Raw genomic sequence first — 20,235 nt, forward strand, 5'->3', positions numbered from 1 at the left:
CTTTCTTGCTGACAGTTCTATGAAGGCATTGCAGGAACAGCAGCACAGGACACAGAGGTAGGCTAAAAGGTCATAGATATAAACAGGGAAGAGAACTGGCCCAGTATTCAGATTGGACACATCTATTCAATTAGTAGCTGAAGGATCCTCAAAAATAAAATAACCTCTCCCCACAACCTGATATTTGTCAGTCGCTCCACTTGGAAATGTCTGTATCTAGGAAGATTTTCCCAGAAATTCAGATGTACCCCCTACATACAATTCCAATGTGCAACTGCTGTGAGGACCAACAGCGTCTTATTACTAATCTTTGCTACAATAAATTAAGAAGGAAAGAAACTTCCTGAGTTTTAAAATAATCCCTGTAGTAGCTTAGTGAAGACAACAATTCCAGATAATTGGTAAATTGCAACTGACATAGAATATGAGTGGAAATTAGAGGTTTCAGTTTAGCTCTGTAATAGTTAAGAGAAATAGATCAGATCTTAGCACATTCCACAGTCTTTTATGACACAGTTCCCAGTTAAGCCCATTAGTAGTTTTTTAAAAATGAATAAACCCCACATGAGAGGTAGAAAGGCATCGCATCTGCTCCCTCTCAGACTTCTAGGAATAAGAGAAAATAGCTAAAGATAAGGATGATTGAAAACAAAAATTACATCACTACACTTAGAGATGGGCAGAAATAAGGGAGGGCCTGTAGTTTGCAGAACCTTATTGGCTAGGATTTGGTTTCATAAAAACCCCAAACCAGGGATGATCATTCAAATATGTGGCCAACTGCTTGGAATTCCCGAAAGTTTGGGTGAGAGGAGAAGAGCTGATGGCAAAGTGAACACCTTTGTCTGTCCCCTTGTCTAGGAAGTTGCAGTAAGAAGCATCACAAAGTCAGTTGTGGTGCGGGAGAATGAGGAGGAGGATGAAGCAGAGTTTGGAGAAGAGGATCTCTTTCACCAGCAGGTAATATGATAACCATTTGTTTAAATTCAGGCTATCCTCCCACTTCTCCTCACGTGTGCCTGGTGAATTGGGTTAGATTCAAGCATAGAATGGTGCATCTTCCAACAGCTTATGCAAGCTTCTGATCCCAGCTTTTGGAATAGGTTCCTGTAAAGGATGTGCCAAAGAGAGCATTCTGCAATCCCTGCTCCTGAGCTCTTAACTTCAGGAACTGATGTACCCCACAAGATGCACTGGAGGCAGTGACTGCTGACAGGTCAGGGTGCCATAGACTTTAGGACATAATCCTGGTGCTAATGGATTTGCAATAGCAGGAGTGTTTCTGAGAAAAGCCGTGAAGGTTGGTGATCGTGTAAACTCCATAGAACAAAGAAAAATCTTTGTTGCCCTGTAGATTCCTATTACTGCTCTTCAACAGCTGTATGAAATAAGAGCAGGGAAATTGTGTGATCAGTGATTCCCACCAGCCTGTGCTGCCTTCTCTACTAGCAAGGCTAGCACTAATGTCTGTAGCATTCTTTCTCTAAAGAGACAGAAGATATTCTGAAAAATATGGCAGATAATTACAGGAAAATGGACAATCCTGTTCCCACTATGGCACCTGGGCTTTGCTGGTGTGTTTGCCTGCAGGATACAAATGTTACACAATAAATAAACCTGGCTGACCTTGTTACGATCACCTTTTATGTAAATTCCAATGCTTTAGAATGAGTATGGGAGAATGAATGGCCAGCAGCTAGTGGAGCTGACAGAAGAGAAAAACTTTGTGCATGTTATACTAGAGAGCACTTTCAAACTGCTGTAAACTGTTGCCATATATTCAGATTTGATCAGTGGCCATTAGTAGCCTCTTTCACAATGAACTCAGCAGGCTAGGCCAATGCAGTTTTAAAATCAACTTCTGGATATTTTTGGTTTCAAGGAAATTGAATTCAGAGAGTGAAAGAATCTGAAAACAAATGCACAGTGTTGTGTGTTTTGTATCCATAGAAGCATGGTGCCAGGATACAGCTCTGTGCCACGTATCTGGTCGAGCTTCATTGGTGTGTGTTTATGCATTATTACAGACTGCATTTAGAGGAAGGGTAATGCAGTTCTAAAGATGACTCAATATCACACTTCTTCCCTCCTCTCTGCCAGTGTGGAATAATAGCAGGGAACTCTGCCAACACTGCTTCTTGCCATACTCCCAACACGTTTAGTGATAGCCCCGACTGGGGGTTTATCTGGATTAGGAGAAAGATGTTTTTTAAACCAGTATGATACCTGAGACTAGGTTACAACAGGACCAGCTAACAAGTTTGCAAAGGTGTTAAACTGTCTGCACTAGGTGCCAAATTGTGTTTCAAGTCATGTTAGCTAATTTGAGTTATCTTTTGTACTAGTCAAGACAGGACATGAGGTGCTTGTGGCCTCCTGTCATTCTACTGTGCACTAACTAATTTCTTTGTTCCTCCAGGGGGATCCCAGGACAACGTCTAGAGGATGTTCAGTGATGTGAAAAAACATTATTATTTGCTACTACTTTCCTTTCTTTTCTTTTCGCTATTTTTTTCCTCCAGAGCCACTGAAAACTATTTTTATATATATCATCTGATTTCTTTAAAAGTTTACTCCTTGTTACATTTTTATAGAAAAAAATTTAATCAAGCAAAACTGCCAGGATTTTTAAATAGATTTCTTTATCCTCCCCCTGCCTACTATTGGAATATTGGATTATTTCCCCACCATTAAAACTTTTGTCTTATATATAAACCTGCAGTAGAATGAATTTTAAGCTAAAATGGGACAGGACACCTTGAAAGTAGGATAAATATTAGGGCTGTTGATTAATCGCAGTTAACTCATGCGATCAACTAAAAAAAATGAATCGTGATTAATCACACTGTTAAACAAAAATACCAGTTGGAATTTATGAAGTATTTTTGGATGCTTTTCATACATTTTCAAATACATTGATTTGTTGATTACAAATATTTGCACTGTAAAAATGATGAACAAAAGAAATAGTATTTTTCAATTCACCTCATACTTATAAATGCAGATTTGTTTTGTTACATTACTGCACTCAAAAATAAAACTACGTAAAACTTTAGCGCCTACAAGCCAACTCAGTCCTACTACTTGTTCAGCCAATCGATATGAGAAACAAGCTTGTTTACATTTGCATGAGATACTGCTGCCTGGTTTTTCTTTGCAATGTCACCTGAAAGTGAGAATAGACATTTGCATGGCATTTTGTAGCGGGCGTTGCAAGGTATTTACGTGCCAGATATGCTAAACATTTGTATGCCCCTTCATGCTTCGACCACCATTCCAGAGGACATGCTTCCATGCTGGTGATGCTCATTAAAAAAATAATTCATTAATTAAATTTGCGACTGAACTCCTTGGGGGAATATTGTATGTCTCCTGTTCTACCCACTTTCTGCCATATATTTCATGTTATGGCAGTCTTGAATGATGACTCAGCACATGTTCGTTTTAAGAACACTTTCACAGCAAATTTGACAAAATGCAAAGAAGGTACCAATGCGAGATTTATAAAAATAGCTACAGCACTCGACCCAAGGTTTAAGAATCTGAAGTGCCATCCAAAATCTGACAGGGGCGAGGTGTGGAGCATGCTTTCAGAAGTTTTAAAAGAGCAACCCTCCGATGTGGAAACCATAGAACCTGAACCATCAAAAAAGAAAATTAACCTTCTGCCGGTGGCATTTGACTCAGATGCTGAAAATGAATATGCGTCGGTCTGCTCTGCTTTGGATCGTTATCAGGCAGAACCCGTCATCAGCATGGACGCTTGTCCTCTGAAATGGTGGTTGAAGCATGAAAGGACATATGAATCTTTAGTGCATCTGGCATGTAAATATCTTGCCACGCTGGCTTCCAACAGTGTCATGCGAATACCTGTTCTCACTTTCAGGTGACATTGTAAACAAGATGTGGGCAGCATTTTCTCCTGCAAATTGTAACCAAACCCGTTTCTCTGAGGGATTGGCTGAAGTAGGACTGGGTGGACTTGTAGGCTCTAAAGTTTTACATTGTTTTAATTTTGAATTGAGTTATTTTTTGTACATAATTCTACATTTGTAAGTTCAACTTTCATGATAAAGAGATTGCACTACAGTACTTGTATTAGGTGAATTGAAAAATACTATTCCTATTGTTTTTTATGCAAATATTTTTAATTGAAAATAAATATAAAGTGAACAGTGTACACTTTGTATTCTGTGTTGTAATTGAAATCAATATATTTTAAAATGTGGACAACATCAAAAAATATTTAAATAAATGGTATTCTATTACTGTTTAAAAGTGCCATTAATCACAACTATTTTTTTTTAATCACGTGATTAATCACAACTAATTTTTTTAATCACTTGACAGTCTTAGTAAATATGTCATTCTTTAACTTCAAACTGGTTTTTAAATAACAGATTTAAGGCAGTGTGAGCCTGTACAGGGCTTTTGGAGAACCCAACATGAGTGCTTCCCACAGTACTGGAGCCATTTAAGAAAACGGTAATATCCTTTTGATATACTGAGTCTTGTATATACTAGGAAAATTATAACCCAGAATTTACCACAGATGCTGCTCCACCAGTGGAAGCAATGATAGAAGCTGCAGTGCAGACAGAAGTGGCAAGAGTACCGTGGCATTTAACTCTATTCCAAGTAGGATTAGACAACATCTGAACCCTGTCTGCATTATCACTCTGTCATTGCTAACACTGGTGGAGAATGATGGGTCCCAGTTACTCTTGGGCAGGTATAGTCTGAATGTAATGAGGGATCAAAGCTGAAATTTTTTACAGTTTTATTTACTGGGACTTTCAGTCACGTTTGAGACCCTAATAAATAGTGGATGCAAGGGTGAAATTGTGATGGACAATAGATATGATGATATGAATGGTTGTAAAGTATTTGGCATCAAACAGAACTTTTGGTTCAATAATTCAGATTTAGGTGTTAAAATACTTTATTTTTGGCTATGATGGGGTTTTAAAAATCAATTGTAAATGTTGATTTTTTTTATCACTGCTTCGTTCCATTTATTAAAAGTTCTATTGTATGTAAAGGGACATTGTCAGATAGTTTAGGTAACAAAGCTTTTGCAAATGTCTTTAAAAAGTGAGAAGTTTTTGGTTTGGGTGTAAGCAGTTTCTTGCACTGTTTGCCGCAGCAGGTTGTCCAGCCTGACTGAAATGCTCTAAGTAAACACAAATAATGTAAGTACAATACATATTAGAAGTAAGATATTACTAAAAAAAAAGTTATTGTATCTGGTAATGTCTCCTTAAGTTCAGGTTTCCTCTCTTGTGTTTTTACCAGAGGTAACTTTTGACTACCAGAAGCATTAGGATTCTTGTGATAGTGCACCTTTATACACTATGAAGTATAATTGACTGCTCCAAAGAATATATTGACTGCAATGTAAGCAAACATTTTTTCCCAGTAGTTGATAATTTGGATACCATTTGATGCCAGCATAGAACTCTTGTACTGCCTGCACTCTAGAACTCTGGTCTTGTTATTCAAGTAGTTTAGATTCATCACACAAGCTAGAAGGTTTGGATGTTTTCGGTGGCTTTTGGACATTATGTTCTCTGAACAGTATTTAGACTGACAGATATAACTTAGAAGGCCAGGTTAGTGACTTTAATGGCTGGCTTTGCTACAATGGAAGCAGGGTGGGAAAGTGATTTTTAAAAAGGTTATGAACTTTCTCCTCTCAGTTAAAAAATATCAAAGGTGCTAATTTTCTGCAGGTGTTCACAAAATCTTCAGCTCAGTAAGGTGATTTAATTATCACAATTAAATGCTAGTAAAGTATTTAGAATTATATTTTAGTCCATTATGAACAGTTCATTGTAGAAAAAGCAGTAAAAAGAAATGGATTTTTGGAATAATGTTTCTCTTTGTCCTTGTATTTGGTCATTTTTCTTATATTCCCACTCTGCTTGAGTAGGTGGTTGAATATGTAGTAAATCATACCTATTGCTGTAAAATATATGTAGCCGAAATTGTGTTTCTCAGCCATACCACTGCCAATTACCTTTTCTAAATTATTGTTATGCAAATGAATGCAATCAGGGTGAAACTGTTTTTGCAATATATCTTCTAATCACTGGACTCTGTTTTCCTTTCCAACTCTGTTTTCATGATTTACCTTATACAGAAGATAGGGTTTTTTAAAGCTCTCTCTCTCTCTATATTTTTTTTAATGTTGGCCAGTATTCAGAGTGCTCATTCTGTTTTGTAGTAGACTTATTCCTTTAATATTTTAAACTATACAGAATAATATGTAGTTCATTGACGACTCAGCTGGCTTTATTTAGTGAATTTCCTTGTAAAGTCTGGGCTAGAAGGGCAGCTTGTATCAGAAAAGACCTCATGTGATCTGAGCCATAGTTTATGCAACACGTACTGAAATATGAGTCTGTGTCTTGCTCTAGGGTCTGATGCTGGCAGACCGTTACTACTGGCTGTAGTGCCTTTTACCCTTAACTAGCTCATCGAAGTCAGTGGGACTGGCCAAGATGGTGTGAGCACAACATCCCCTAGTAAGTGTCTACAGAATTGGGCCCTAAATGTGGAGTTGTTTCCTATGAAACTTCCTAGAAGCTTATTCAAATGCCAGTGCTGGTACAGATTAACTTCCTCTGAGTTCTGCACATGCAAGGTTGAAGAGCTTGATGTTTTACGGCCTTTGTTAACTGTAATAATTCTGCCTGAAACTGACACACAAGCGTACACCATTAAGAAAGGCAAAAAAGGCTGCAACAGTGATTTCTGGATGTAAATTGCTGCTTCCTCCTGCCATGCCATGTTTATGTAACATAGGTGCTTAGAGACGGTGGTGAGGTGGGACAGTATAAGAAGCTCAGTAGACTAAGACTAACCTCCTAAAAGCATCTTTGCTTTGGTGATTGTTACCACTGCATTTTTCAGAAGGCTACTTAAAATGTAAGAAGCAATTCTTGATTGTAAAGTGCAAGACACAGTAAAACTACTGTATTCCGCTTCTTGTTTGCATTGTCTCTCTTTTGAAAACACCATCTTTCCCATTTATGTTTGACTTGCTGAGCATTCAGCCTGACTCTTTCATTAGATTAAAGTAGGCACTCCAAACTGGAAGCATTTTCTGCTATACCAGATCTAAAGCAGCACTGTTACATTTTTTTTTTTTTGTATTTATTTTCCTTTTTTTTTTTTTTTTTTTGGCAATCCCAATCGTTAATTAAAGCTTTGTGTTCAGACCAAGTGTAGCTTCTCCCTACCTAGCCATCTTTTTCTATTAGATCCTGCAGGTGAGCCATTCATGTTGTATGTGGAAGATCATCAGAATTTCCATGGCAATAGACTTAATATTACAAATGCAGGTTTCCTGAAGAAGGCAGAGTTGGCCTGTGAGGAGAATTGATCAGTCTAGTTAGCACAAAATAATTATTTTGCTCTAGCTTTACCAGTATAACTCATTGATGTGGACATTCTGTTCTGGAATTCAAGTCATTTTATTCTGACCTAAGGGAGTTACACTGGAATAACTATAGCTGGTCAATTTCCCCATGTAGGGAAGCCTTTATTCACTAATAGCAAAGGGAACAGCAACAAAGAGCTATGTGAAAAGCGTGCTATAAATGCTCCCTCTCCCAGGTTTGCATATTGTGAAGGTACTTGGGGTGCGGGAGGGGAACAAATCCAGCACCCTCCTGCATGGCATGGCCATAGAGCAGAGGTGGGTAAACTACGGCCGGTGGGACTGTCCTGCCCAGGCCTTGAGCTCTTGGCCGGGGAGGCTAACCCCCAGCTCCTCCCCTGTTGTCCCCCCCGCCCCACAGCCTCAGCTCTTTGTGCCACCAGCGCTCTGGGTGGCGGGGCTGCGAGCTCCTGCCGGCCAGCGTGGCTGCGAGAGCCGCTGACCTGCCACGGTGCTCTAGACTATGCGGCGGTGTTGCTGGCTCCGACCGGGCAGTGGGGCTGCCTCTCCTGGTGCACTGAGTGGCATGGTAAGGGGCCGGAGATTGGGGGCATTGCATATGGGGCAGGGGGCCCCAGGGTGACAGTCAGGGAGCAGGGGGCGGTTGGATAGACGTGGGAGACCCGGGGAACCTGCTGGGGCGGGGGTATAGATAGGGGTTGGGGCAGGTCCAGGGACAGGAGCAGGCGGGGGGGATAGGGGGTAGGCGTCCGGTGTGGGGGGGGGGCAGTTTAGGGTCAGGGGACAAGGAGCAGGGGGGTTTGGATGGGTCAGGTATTCTGAGGCAGGCAGGAAGTGGGAGGGGGCCAGGACCAGGCGGTTTGGGGAGGCACAGTCTTTCCTTCCTGGCCCTTCATACAGTTTCAGAACCCTGATGTGGCCCTCAGGCCAAATAGTTTGCCCACCCCTGCCACAGAAGAATCTGAGCTCCTGGTGTGACAACATGCAGCAGGAGAGGCATGGCTACACAAATCTTCATGTCCCTCTCCTTCCTGACAACCTGCTTCAGACCACATTAAAGCTAGTGTGCTGCAGTAGCCTCTGGGAAATGGCAGCTCTACCCGGGCAATGGAGCGGCCATGATTCCTCTCTCCCTGCACATGCCTAGTACCCAGTCTGGCTACTTGGGCTGGTACAGGACTCTGGATTTGTTCCTGAAAGCATAAAAGAAGGAGTTAGCAATGATTTGTAGGTCTTTCATCAGTGTTGCTATGCCAGTGGCTGGGGGTTGGCCAGCATATAGTGTGCATTCATAGTAGGAACCAAAAAATAGTCTCAGGAAGCCGGGGGGTGGGGTGGAGTCAGCTTCCCACAGCCTGAAATGTAAAGGCTAGTTTAGTTTGACTCTATTGAATGTAATTGCTGTTGGTTACATTACAATGTGAACCAGAGTGTACTGTGAAGGGAAATGCACTCAGTATATATGTTTTTTTTTGTTGAGCAACAAGGCATGCAGAACCCACAGCATGTGCCCAGAGGGGTTTAATGTTCTTTATACACTTAAAATACTTCTTTTCAAACATCCCATGTAAAGATCCTTAACCTGAAACCGGTCAGACATACTGTAGGGGTCAGAAAGTAGCTCCTAGAGATTACTCTGCACCCTCATCCCATCTGAAAGGTGAATATCTTCCTTCCGTATTCTCCCCTTCCCGGTGTTAATAGGAGAAGGATAGTACAAGTGGCAGGTTTTTAACAATATAATGCATGCCCTGTAGCCACTTATCTCACTTTCTCAGTCTTAAGCCATTTTATAATTATTCTTTCTACATCTAGTTTGGAAAGGCTAAACTCTAAACAGCGGGCATGTCCATATTGGATACTGGCTTTTACCGTCACTGTTGGACCCAATTACAAACCCCTGACTTGGAAGGAAACACAGCCTTATTAGGGACCAGTGAATGGAAGGATGGTTGGTGTTTGCATTTCAAAGCATTGCATTAGCTAAATGTGGAGACAAATTGTGTTATTTTACTGTTTGAAACTTAAAATGGCCTGGGAAACAGAATTTCTATTTGCCCTTAAATATGCCTAGCTATGAAATAATTTAAAGGTGATTTTTATATAAGCCCATATTTACATGCAATTATTATTTGTAAACATAATGCCTTTCTTGAAATGCTAACGTCTAGAGGGAATAAAAGATGCTTACTTTTGAGAGAATTAGTTCAAAGAAGCACAATGCACTGTATTGACTTTGGGGTTAGTAAAAGAAAAATGTCTCTTATTGAATTTCGAAGAATTTATAGTCATGAGTTTACGTAGATTTGATGTAGTCTACATGATGTAGTCTGCTGGGTCGGACAGACATTCTGGTGTTTTTCAGATACCCAGATTGTTACACTAATATTGCAAGCAATAAGCTATTTTAAACGCAGTTTAAGCCAAGAGGCTTTACATTTGGACAAAATGATACTGTCTTGTTTGAACTCTATTTTCGTAACAGTGATGCCTTTTGACTTGAATTGTAATTTTTTAACACAGCCTTTTAGTAGCTCCAGGTATAGGCCACCGCTCGCCTTGACTGACATTTCCTTGGGAAATTTGCTGTAAAAGAGCTTTTTGATAATGGCTTATTGAGTTTTTAAATAAGTTATTATGAAAAAAAAAATCTAAGTGAAGAACAGAGAAATAGAAAATGTTCGTGTGGAGCATATGAAAACTACACAAAGATCTAGACTTTATCATTTCATAATTTTTTGTTTTAAGAAATATGCATGCCAAATGTCTCTTTCAATGATTTGTAATATACATTTTATGACTGGAAGCCTTTTTGTACAACACACTCCAATAAATGTTTTGAATTTTATCTGTTACCTTTTTTTTTGTTTAAAACAAACCGAACCTCATTCAAAGGCTGCCTCATGTGTCATAACTGGGTGTCATCCCCATATAGACAAACAGAGAAGAGAAGAGCCAATGGCATATTGGGCTGTATTAGTAGGAACATTGCCAGCTGATCGAGGGAAGTGATTATTCCCCTCTATTCGGCACTGGTGAGGCCTTACCTGGAATATCGCATCTAGTTTTCGTCCCCCCACTACAGAAAGGATGTGGACAAATTGGAGAGAGTCCAGCAGAGGGCAACGAAAATGATTAGGGGGCTGGAGCACATGACGAGGAGAGGATGAGGGAACGGGGGTTATTTAGTCTGAAGAGAAGAATGAGGGGCAATTTGATAGCAGCCCTTCAACTACCTGAAGTGAGTTTCCAAAGAGGATGGAGCTCAGCTGTTCTTGGTGGTGGTAGATGACAGAACAATGGTCTCAAGTTGCAGTGAGGGAGGTCTAGGTTGGCTATTAGGAAACACTGTTTCACTAGGAGGATGGTGAAGCATTGGAATGGGTTACCTAGGGAGGTGGTGGAATCTCCATCCTTCAAGGTTTTTAAGGCCCAGCTTGACAAAGACTTGTCTGGGATGATTTAGTTGGTGTTGGTCCTGCTTTGAGCAGGGGATTGGACTAGATGACCTCCTGCGGTCTCTTCCAACCCTAAGATTCTATGATATCAGTGTAATATGTTGTCCCTTTGGGTGTGGTGCAGGGGTAAATGAGTCCTTTTCTAATCTGGCATTTGACTTCCAATAGTAGCAGTGCAAACTTCGACCTCTTTTCCCTCACTGCAGGAGATCCTGACCCCACTGGATTTTGCGCAGTGTTTGCACTGTGTTCTGGAGGGATTGCTTCTGTTGGCTTCCTGTGATGACCAAAAAGAGGAAAATCATTGGCGGCTAGTGGTGATGGATTCCTACCCACTGGGAACTGAACGAAAGCGACCAGCTCATGTTTTAATTAGGGCTGTCCAAACTATTTAAAAAAATTGTGATTTTAAAAAAAGTATGATAATCAGTTTTAATTGCACTATTAAACAATAACAGAATACCATTTGTTTAAATATTTTGGATGTTTTTTCCATTTTGAAAAGTGCCATGTGAACACCTGTTCTCAAATTCAAGTGACATTGTAAATACGCAGGCAGTAGTATCTCCTGTAAATGTAAACAAACTTGTTTGTTTTAGAGATTGGCTGAACAAAATGTAGGACTGAGTGGACGTGTAGGCTCTAAAGTTTTACATTGTTTTGTTTTTAAGTGCATTTGTAAGTTGCGCTATAGTACTGATGTAGCATATAGTATATGAGGTGAATTGAAAAATACCATTTCCTTTGATTACTCATATTTGCACTATAAAAAAGATGATAAAAATAATACAAAGTGAGCACTGTACACTTTGTATTCTGTGTTGTAATTGAAATCAATATATTTGAAAATGTAGCTAAACATGAAAAATATTTATAATTTAAATTGGTATTCTGTTGTTTAACATGCAATTAAAACTGCAATTAACTATGATTTTTTTAAAAATCAAATTAATTTGTTTTGAGTTAATCACTTGAGTTAACTGCAATTAATTGACAGGCCTAGTTCTAATGCAGCGGTTGGTCACTACCAACCTGAGTTAGATTTCCAGCCAGTGATTGAGACCACCTGAGCCAGCTGATTTTAGGCATTAGTTTACACTTCTAGTGGCTGCTCTCTCTACTGAATAATGTTACTATTGTTTACTGGCAGTGTGGGCCCTTTGGAGGACCTCAGCCGGTACTCTGAAGTCTCCAAGGCTATCAGCCCAGCTTTTCTCACCAGCATTTATTTATAGTAAACTATTCTATCTGAATTAGTCTAGTTCTTCTTTGAATGCTTGCTCATATCAGTTCCAATTAGGTATGTGCACGCTGCGTGCACGTTCGTCGGAAGATTTTTACCTTAGCAACACTCGGTGGGTCGGCTGAGGCGCCCCCTGGAGTGATGCCACTATGGCGCCAGATATATACCCCTGCCGGCCCATCATCCCCTCAGTTCCTTCTTACCTCTTGTGATGGTCGTTGGAACTGTGGAGCGCAGCATAGCTGATCTCCACCTCCCTAGCTTTCCTCGTGTTTTCTCTATAGATAGTTCAATAGTTTTACAGTTATAGTTAGTTATTTAATGTTTTGTATATAGTATTTGGAGGGATCGGGGATCATTCCCCTTCCTCCAACCTGGTACCGGGGCCCATGCCCAGGTTACTGGGCTTCACACTGTGCTTGGCGTGCCTCAAGCTGATGCCAACAGGAGATCCCCACGACTCCTGTCTGAAGTGCCTCAGGGAATCCCATCTACCTGATAAGCGCCGCATTTGCAAGGCTTTTAAGGCTAGAATGAAGAAGGAGCGGGACTTTTGTTTAAAAGCAGCTCCTAATGGAGGCGGCACTTAGCCCAGCGCCCTCGGTACTGAGCGTGAAGCAGAATCCTTCGGTTCGAAGCGCTTCTTCGGCACCAGAATGATCCGGCACTGCCAAAGAACCTTGGCACCAACCTTCTCCAGCACCGGTACCATTGCGGCCTAGGAAGCAGCAAGAACCACCTGCTACTTTGGCACCGCCTGTGCCGCCACCGGAGAAACAGCCCAGACGAGATCGCCCTTCCAAGGCATCCACCACAGCTGCACAGACTTTGGCACCGTTGATTCCAGTTCCACAAGGGCCATTGAGTCTGGTGCTCCAAAGCTCCCCAGTGTGCACTGTGTTTGAGCTGGGTCTCCCGTCCACTCCGGAGACCTTCTCCACCACCCGTGACCTGATCGCGCTGATGGAACCTGGACCACCTCAGCCCTCGGCACCGCCGGTGCGGGCAATTCACTTGATTGGCAAGCCTGCCTCGATGAGGCCTGCCTCCGTGGGAGTGACTGATAAACATCAGTCCCGATCTCGGGCCCGCCCCTGGCGCCGCTCGCAGTCCCGGCATCGCTGTCCTTCACATCACTGGTCATACTCATGGCACCGCTCTACCTACCGTACGCCTGCCCAGTACGGTCGGTACCAATCTGGGTCCTGGCACTGTTCCCAGCACTGATCCTCCCGCAGCCGATCTTGGCGATGTAGATCCTCATCGAGATCCAGGTCAGCCTCCCGGCACCGCTATAGTCGTTGGTCCTGGTCTCAATGGCGGTACCGCCGCAGATCCCGGCACCGGTCTCCTGCTCCAACCCGCAACCTAACAGTTCGGGAGGGTGCAGCCTCTCAGGGACGCTCGCCCCCCCCCCCCCCTTGGCCTTCGAGACACAATTTGTCATCGTCTCAGGTGGGGAGCGGCTACTATATCCAAGGTTGTGACATGGAGGGTGCTAGTCAGACCTCTGCTGAGAATCATAGATCCGGATCAAGGACTACCACAATGGTCCTTCTGGACACCTTGGGCATACCATCAAGCCCAAGGTGCCCCCTGGTCAGTCCATTCTCACCATCACATGCCTGGGGTCACCGTGAGCTGTCCTCCGCCTATGGACACAGATGACACTGTTGTCCCACTAACCGACACTCAGGCTTTGGCTGTACCTGACCCCGAACACCACGACGCACCACAACAGGAGCTTCCTCAGGATCTCCTGGTTCCTGGTCTTTCCTCCTCCTTCTCACCAGATGGGGCAGTGGCAGGAACATTCTCCTCCGGTCCTCCGCCAATAGATATGAGAGCTCACCAAGATCTCCTGCGTAGGGTGGCGCAGAATATGAACCTCCAGGTGGAGGAGGTTCCAGAAATAGAGGACCCAGTGATTGACATTTTGTCGGCAGATACACCTACCAGGGTCACCCAGCCATTTATCAGGACCATTCAGACAAATGCGGATACGATCTGGCAGTCCCCAGCATCTATTCCTCCCACGGCCAGAAGGGTGGAGAGGAAATATATGATGCCATCCAAGGGCTATGAGTATCTGTATGTACACCCTCACCCTTGCTCCTTGGTGGTACAGTCAGTTAATGAGAGAGCGGCATGGCCAGCAAGCTCCTGCCCCCAAGTCCAAGGAAGCCAGGCGCCTGGACTTATTTGGTCATAAGATCTACTCAGCGGGGGACCTTCAACTTAGGGTAGCTAATCAACAAGCTCTCCTAAGCCGGTACAGTTATAACACATGGACCTCCATGGGGAAGTTTAAACAACTTGTTTCCCAAGAGTCCCGACAGGAGTTTGCGGCCTTACTAGAAGAAGGCAAAAAGGTGGCAAGGACCTCCCTTCAGGCATCCTTGGATGCGGTGGACTCTGCGGCCAGAACTCTAGCTTCGGGAGTGGCCATGCAGCACATCTGGCTTCAAGTGTCCAGCCTTCTGCCTGAGCTTCAACAAACAATTCAAGATTTGCCCTTCAAAGGCCAGGGCTTATTCTCGGTTAAAACTGATCTCAGGCTCCAAAGCCTGAAGGATAACCAAGTGATCATGTGCTTGCTGGGGATGCACACCCCAGTAACCCAGCGCAGACCCTTGCGCCCCCAGCCTCAACGCACCTACCCGAACCCTTGGCCACAGCAGGACTTCGCTAGAAGACCTGGCTGGGTTAACCGTAGGAGGCAATCTGGTCCCCAAGGGGCTCAGAATCAGGGCCCCCCAAAACCACCGATGGGGCCCAAACAAAACTTTGAGGACGGAGCACCAGTCTCTTTCCCGGATCCTTCTCCACCGTTCTGCAACCACCTCTCCTATTTCCTCCCTGCATGGTCCCGCCTGACCTCAGATCGTTGGGTCCTCCGCATGGTGGAAATGGGATACCAACTTCAGCTTGGTTCGCCCCCGCTCCCTTCCCACCCTCCTTCCCTGTCCCTCTTCAGGGACCCCTCTCACGAGCAATTCCTCATACAGGAGTACAGACGCTCCTGGATATCAGAGTGCTAGAAGAGGTCCCAAAGGACCTGAGGGGCAAGGGGTTTTACTCCCGCTACTTCCTAATTCCCAAGGCAAAGGGGGGGGTCTAAGGCCCATCCTGGACCTGCGTGGACTCAACAAATTCATGGTGAAGTTGAAGTTCTGCATGGTATCCCTGGGAACCGTTATCCCTTCCCTGGATCCGGGAGACTGGTACACCACCCTTGATATGAAGGATGCATACTTCCACATAGCGATTTACCCACCACACAGACAATACCTTCGCTTTGTGGTTAACTAGCAGCACTTTCAATTTGAGGTCCTTCCATTCGGCCTCTGCACGGCCCCAAGAGTATTTACAAAATGTATGGCTGTCGTCGCGGCCTCACTCCATCGACGTCGCATACATGTCTTCCCGTACCTCGACGATTGGCTCATTCGAGGCTCCTCCGAGAAGCAAGTGTGATATCATGTGCATCTTGTCAGAGAACTGTTCAGGCAACTCGGCCTTATGCTCAACATCGAAAAGTCCACTCTGGTACCCACACAGAGGATAGACTTCATTGGAGTGATCTTGGACTCCAGTCTCGCCAGGGCTTGCTTATCACAGCCCTGCTTTCAGGCAACGGTGGCCATAATTCAAGGCCTCCACAACTTTCCGACCTCGTCAGTTCGCACGTGTCTCGGTCTCCTAGGTCACATGGCCGCCTGCACTTTCGTGACCAGGCATGCCAGACTATGCCTCCGTCCACTTCAGACCTGGCTCTCCTCGATGTACCGGCCAGACCGCGACAGCCTGGACACAATTCTCACCGTATCCAGGGATGTCTTAGCCTCCCTGACTTGGTGGCTGAACCCCTCCCTGGTCTGCGCAGGGATGCCATTCCATGCCCCAGAACCTTCGATGGCCATGACCACAGATGTGTCATCTCTAGGCTGGGGTGCCCACCTTGTGGGACTCCGTACGCAAGGCCTCTGGTCCGCACAGGAAGTGGCCCTGCATATCAGTGTGAGAGAACTGAAGGCAGTACGTCCCGCGTGTCAAGTGTTTCGCGAACACCTCCAAGGCCGTTGTGTTACAGTATTCACAGACAACACAACGGCCATGTTTTACATCAACAAGCAAGGTGAAGCACGCTCCTCCCTCCTTTGTCAGGAAGCCACACACCTCTGGGAGTTTTGTATAGCCCATTCGATCGATCTGGTGGCGTCCTTTCTCCTGGGAGTCCAGAATATCCTGGCAGATCACCTCAGCAGATCTTTCCTAGCTCACGAGTGGTCGATTCGCCCTGACGTCATCCATTCTGTTTTCCAGAATTGGGGATTTCCCCACATAGACCTCTTCACCTCTCGTGAGAATCGGAAGTGCCATGTGTTCTGCTCCCTCCAGGGGCGCTCCCCGGGCTCCCTCTCGGACACATTCCTGATACCTTGGATAGACCATCTGCTCTACGCCTTTCATCCGTTCCCACTGGTCCACAGGGTCCTGCTCAAGCTACGCAGAGACAAGGCCCACTTAATCCTGATTGCTCCAGTGTGGCCAAGACAGCACTGGTACACTACGTTGCTCGACCTGTCGGTGACCGACCCAAATCCCCTGCCGCTCTGGCCGGATCTTATAACTCAAGAACACGGCAGGCTACACCACCCAGACCTGCAGTCCCTCCATCTCACAGCATGGATGCTGCATGGTTAAATCAATCCAAGCTGCGTTGCTCCGCCTCGGTACAACAGGGGCTCCTGGGCAGCAGGAAACCTTCCACTAGGTCCACATACCTGGCCAAGTGGAAGCGTTTTTCTTGCTGGTGTGCCCAGAACGATACTGCCCCCATGCAGGTACCAGTCCCTACCATCCTGGAGTATCTCTGGTCCCTGAAGCAACACAGCTCTGTCGTCTCGTCCATCAAGGTACACCTGGCAGCCATCTCAGCCTTCCATCCAGGGGAGAATGGACATTCTGTCTTTTCTAACCCTGTGGTTACCAGATTCCTTAAGGGCTTGGAGCGTTTGTACCCACAGGTCCGTCGTCCGGCCCCTACGTGGGATCTCAATCTAGTTCTAACTAGGTTCATAGGTGCTCCCTTCGAGCCAATGGCCACCTGCTCAATGCTGTACCTTTCCTGGAAGACAGCCTTCCTTGTCACTATTACATCAGCGAGGCGAGTGTCGGAACATCGGGCCCTCACAGCGGACCCCCCGTATACAGTATTCCATAAGGGTAAGGTACAGCTGCGACCATACCACGCCTTCCTCCCTAAGGTGGTGTCTGCCTTTCATGTCAACCAGGACATCTTCCTCCCGGTCTTCTTCCAGGAGCCGCACTCCTCATGTAGGCAGCAACAGCTACATTCCCTGGACGTTCATAGGGCTCTCACCTTTTACATCGAGAGAACAAAGCCCTTTCGAAAGACACCGCAATTCTTCGTAGCGGTGGCGGACCAGATGAAGGGCCTACTGGTCTCATCGCAGCGAATTTCATCTTGGGTGACGTCTTGCATCCGTGCCTGTTATGACTTGGCTCACGTTTCCACTAGCCATCTCACCGCCCATTCTACTCAGGCTCAAGCTTCATCTGCCGCCTTCCTGGCCCATGTACTCATCCAGGAGATCTGTAGGGCAGCGACCTGGTCATCTGTCACACCTTCGTTTCACTCTATGCATTAGTGCAGCAATCCAGAGATGATGCGGCATTTGGTTCAGCGATATTTCATTCCGCGACATCTCACTCCGACTCCACTGCCTAGGTAAGGCTTGGGAGTCACCTAATTGGAATCGATATGAGCAAGCAATTGAAGAATAAAAGACAGTTACTCACCTTTGTAACTGTTCTTCGAGATGTGTTGCTCATATCCATTCCAAACCTGCCTTCCTTCCCCTCTGTTGGAGTAGCCGGCAAGAAGGAACTGAGGGGGCGATGGGTCGGCAGGGTATATATTTGGTGCCATAGTGGCGCCCCTCCAGGGGCGCCTCAGCCGACCCACCGAGTGTTGCTAGGGTAAAAAATCTTCCGACGAACATGCACGTGGCGCGCACACGCCTAATTGGAATGGATATGAGCAACACATCTCGAAGAACAACAGTTACAAAGGTGAGTAACCATCTTTTTCTGTTCCTAGTTCTTGGAGCACAGGACTGGGAAGTGGGAGACCTGGGTCTATTCTCAGCTCTGCTGCTGGCCTGCAACACATTTTCTGTGCCTCAGTTTTCCATCTGTAAAATGGGGATGACGACAAAACTGGGCTGCTCTGTTCTCTCTGTGTCAAATCTTTGACACAGGTGGGATGCCCCCCTTGCCTGATCTGGAGCACAGGAGCCAACAGAGTTTTAGTCCTCAGTGTGCCTTTTGTCTTTCTAGGGTTGCCAATCCTCCAGAATTGTCCTGGATAGGGTTGCCAACTTTCTACTTGCACAAAACCAAATACCCTTGCCCCCAAGCCCCTCCTCTGAGGCCCTACCCCCTGCTTGCTCCATTTCTCCCCCCCCCCGTCTCTTAGTTTCTCCACCCTCACTTGTTTTCAGGGGGCTGGCTCAAGGGGTTGGGGTGTGGGAGGGGGTGAAGGCTCCAGCTGGGGCTTCAGGCTCTGAGGTGGGGCCAGGGATGAGGGGTTTGGGGTGCAGGAGGGGGGCGGAGCTGAGGGATTCAGAGTATGGGAGGGGGCTCTGGGCTGAGGCAGGAGAGTGGGGTGTGAGAAGGGGACTGTGGGCTGGGGCAAGGGCTTGAAGTGTGAGGGCTCCGTATGGGGGTGCAGACTCGGGCTGAGGAGGAGAGGCTTGGGGTGCTGGAGGGGGTTCTAAGCTGGGGGGTTCAGAGGGCAGGAGGGGGATAAGGGCTGGGGCGAGTGGTCAGGGGTGCAGGCTAGGCCAGCACTTACCTCAGGTAGCTTCCTGATGCAGTGACATGTTTCCCCCTCTGGCTCCTATGCGGAGGCTTGGTCAGATGGCTCTGCTCACCGCCCTGTCCACAGGTTCTGCCCCCATACTTCCCATTGGCAGCAGTTCCCAGCCAATGGGAGCTGCAGAGATGGCACTTGGGTGGGGGCAGCAGGCAGAGCCACCTGACTCCCCCAACCCCTAGGGAGCACATGCCGCTGCTTCCAGGAGCCACTGTGCCGCTGACCAGACTGCTAAGGGCCAGCGTCGCTTTTTGACTGGGCCTTCCAATCGAAAAACACCCCTGGCAAATCCTCGTCTTGAAGTCTGCAGGAACTGAGGAATAATCTGTGAATTAAAGATTGTCAGAGAACCCGAGGGGGGGAGAGACCTCAAGAGGTCACCGAGCCCAGCCCCTGCCTCGTGGCCGGCTGTTGTGTCATGGGAGGACACCTCCCAACAGCGTTGGCCACCCTACTCCCCCCCCGCCCCCGCTGCGCTGGGGAACTGGCCCCAGCCCTCCACCCCCGGCCCTCGAGCACAGAGGCTGGTGCGACGCTGCCGGTCCCCGTTGCTTTCCAGGGGGTGGTGATACTACAGCAGCGGCGGCCCCGCAGCTCCCGGCCGCCCCTCCGCTTGCGGTGCCGGCAGCGCTGCGGCGTGGCTGGCTCCGGCCGGGCCCCGGCCCGGCAGAGTTACAAGTGAACGCGGCGGAACCCAGGGCCGGGCACTCGGGGGGCGGCACTGCGGGGGCAGGGGAGCGGGTGGCCGCAGGCGCAGGAGCAGCAGCTGTGAGGGGGAAATCGCGGCCGCTCGTGAGTCCTCCGCCCATGTCTGCAGGGCGGGCTGGGGACAGCCGGCTCTGGGGGCGGGGCACGGGGGCGGGGTTCTGAGGGGAGCAGTTAGGGGGCGGGGCACAGCCTTCCCGCGCCGGCCCCCCCCAAGCGATCCCACTCCCAGCATGGCCCGCGGCCCAGAACGTGCGCGACCCCTGTACTAGAGGCTGCCTTAGCGGGGTGCTAGGGGGCGCTGTGGCGCGGCGCTGCCCGGGACGCTCGGGCCGTACTGAGCGCGGGCTCCGGGCACAGTCTGGACCACACCCCGTATCCCGTAATGCCTCGGGCGTCATCCGTAGCGCGGTGCATGCTGGGAGTTGTAGGCCCGGCGGCCTGCCCGTCCCGTGGTGCCTTGCGCGGGCCCTTCAGTTCCGAGCGGGCGCGGTGGGCGGGCGGCGCGGGGATGGAGGGC

At 46.9% G+C, this 20,235-nt stretch overlaps 1 protein-coding gene across 3 annotated transcripts in view; it reads left to right on the plus strand.

Annotated features, from left to right (window-relative positions):
* LMNB2 (lamin B2) overlaps window positions 1-10,253 on the plus strand; it is an 89,663-nt gene extending 79,410 nt beyond the window's left edge. For 2 of the 3 annotated variants that reach the window (XR_012656790.1, XR_012656791.1), the window contains 3 exons: window positions 862-960; window positions 1,104-1,300; window positions 2,420-10,253. Coding sequence is in view for 1 of the 3 variants with exons in the window: in XM_075070810.1 (XP_074926911.1) it covers window positions 862-960; window positions 2,420-2,461 (141 nt within the window). In the remaining 2 variants the exon portion in view is untranslated. The remainder of the gene's footprint in view (window positions 1-861; window positions 961-1,103; window positions 1,301-2,419) is intronic. The other variant, XM_075070810.1, reaches the window with a different exon arrangement.
* The last annotated feature ends 9,982 nt before the right edge of the window (window positions 10,254-20,235 follow it).

Source organism: Chelonoidis abingdonii, chromosome 11, assembly GCF_003597395.2.
Source record: "Chelonoidis abingdonii isolate Lonesome George chromosome 11, CheloAbing_2.0, whole genome shotgun sequence".
In the NCBI taxonomy this organism is placed as follows: Eukaryota; Metazoa; Chordata; order Testudines; family Testudinidae; genus Chelonoidis; species Chelonoidis abingdonii.